General features: G+C 41.7%; 1 protein-coding gene across 1 annotated transcript in view; it reads right to left on the bottom strand.

Moving 5' to 3' along the window:
• Positions 1–713: 713 nt before the first annotated feature.
• T265_05682 (hypothetical protein) overlaps positions 714–2,278 on the bottom strand; it is a gene marked incomplete at both ends in the record, with an annotated part of 12,786 nt that continues 11,221 nt past the window's right edge. Inside the window, one exon of the mRNA XM_009170751.1 lies at positions 714–1,305. Coding sequence (XP_009169015.1) covers positions 970–1,305 — 336 coding nt within the window. The remainder of the gene's footprint in view (positions 1,306–2,278) is intronic.

The following is a 2,278-nucleotide window of genomic DNA, read 5'->3' as shown; positions in this document are numbered from 1 at the left end:
TTTATGATGTTCTCAGGCAACTGAATGTGCTGCACCAGGCCGCCTCATGTTTCAGTCGCTACGATATTTGAAATATCGCGATACATGTATATTTGTAATGTACTACTCATAAGGTTGCTGAAAATCCATCGACAGCCCACGACCGGTTTCGCCCTTCTTGGGGCTCATGGATTTTCAGCAGCCTTATGAGTAGTACATTACAAATATACATGTATCGCGATATTTCAAATATCGTAGCGACTGAAACATGAGGCGGCCTGGTGCAGCACATTCAGTTGCCTGAGAACATCATAAACGAAGGATTTAGCTGGGTTCCAGGTGAGTCGAAAGAAAGAACCAAATCAGTTTGCAGATGGGTGTATATTCGCTAATGTATGCTTCTCAACGAGGGTGGAGCAACCGTCGGATGTTTTATGGCTCTTTAATAAAGGCCGACTCAGACTGCGCCATGGAATTCAGCTTTAGAACTTGATCACTTACAAACTACTGATCGATAGGTACGTTTGTTAATTAACATGAGAACAACTTTATTAAAGGGTACATTCATGGAATCCAACACTTGTATAAACTTGTGGGTAAAAAATCTGACACCCATAGATGCAGGATATGAAAAGCAATGCACTCTTACACGAGAGATTTGTTGGACTTTCAGGATCTACTTACTCTATGAAGCAGACCGAAAGCCCTAATGCTATCCAACAAAACTTATATGTCCACGCTTCTTGAAAAATAATCAGTCAGATCAAGGGGTGAACTGATTCGACGGGATGAAGCGGTCAACCATACATGAGCAAGTGGTAAAATAATGAGTACAGGTACAAATTGTTGAGCAACGCACCGACTCATATGAAACAATTGTAAGTGAGACAGAATAACAGTATATTTACAATATTTTATTCCAAGACAAACAGGAATAAAGTGTTGTAATAAAAGGCAACGAGTAAAGTAAAACCCCACACAAATGGTGGGTCACAGAAGTCCTTGACGTTTCAAATCCTCATACGTCTTGCGCGATACCACATTGCCCGAATTATCTTCCAGCTCCTCCTCAACATCTGGTCGCCAGCGTTCGGATTCCTTCATAGTGCGAATTCGCTGCCACAGGGCAAGTGCGTCCTCGATTTTAGTCACATGAGCAAAGTGGATGGTGTTCGGGATACCAAGACAACGCATGCCGTGAGCATGACGCCATTCAGAAAAATGTTGTTGAAAAGCCTTGGGTCCGCGATAGGTAACATTTCCACATATCTCACAGCTGTAGTACATGTTGAGTCCGTGAAGCTTGTATAACCAGTATGGAATAGGCTGTGCGGAGTAAAGGGAAAATAGTTTGTATGAGGCATGCAGTGCAACTGTTTCGAATCTGGAGATAGAACAGATACAGAAAACAGTAAAAAAAATTGTTGGTAGCACTATCAAAACAAAAAGAATACTCCTACACTTCTCCAAAAAACATTCGAAATCGACAAGTATTCGTTGAAGAGGTATTCCCAAAAACCTGTTCGGCTAAAAGCTCTGAAACAGTCACGTGTCGCTGTATGACTCCTGACTATCCTGTTGTTAACATTAACACTAAAAGACAAGTCACCCAGTGGATGGTTGAGCTCTGTCCAATTTACATTGTCCTCGAATTAGTCGTGATAATATCTCCCATAACAATTTATATAACACCACGAATCTTCAAGAGTCTCCACAGAAACCTACAAAAATGAAAAAAGTCCCAGATGAAGTCCGACGGGTATCAAGTGACATGAAACCCATAGAGTCGCAGACCTCCCAGCGCATCTTAATACATATGTAGAATACTATTGGGTTTCCGTCGAGATTTAAAGAGTCATCTCAGTCCATCTTTGCGATTTTATCAAAATACTCTACGAATGATACAAGGGTGTCTTGCCACGAAAAAGAGGAAATGCCGGTTTTTTTGAGTCATCATGTCGAACCTGTGTATGCTCCCAGGATTCCTTGTATTCTCGAAACTTTTACAGCTATGGGTACTGTGTTAGAACATCAGTAGTGGTGATCCTCTTCCCAATGATACGCAAAAGTACTATTCGCATTCTTCATGACACGTTTCGGTTGGTACTTGAGGTTGTTACGTTTCGGTCACGCAGCAAGCAAACAATATGATATGCGGATTGTGGCAATACTCTATCCCCAACTATGTTGCTTGATCCAGACTCCTAGCACGGCGGATAGTAAGAAGACGAAAAACCTCGGACACGAACTTTAATGATCCAACAACACGCGATCAACAGGTGATCATGGGAGAAAATGA

The sequence above is a fragment of the Opisthorchis viverrini genome, assembly GCF_000715545.1.
Source record: "Opisthorchis viverrini unplaced genomic scaffold opera_v5_108, whole genome shotgun sequence".
NCBI classification, from domain to species: domain Eukaryota; kingdom Metazoa; phylum Platyhelminthes; class Trematoda; order Opisthorchiida; family Opisthorchiidae; genus Opisthorchis; species Opisthorchis viverrini.
The sequence above is the reverse complement of the archived record's forward strand: the minus strand, read 5'-3'. Positions and strand labels throughout refer to the sequence as shown.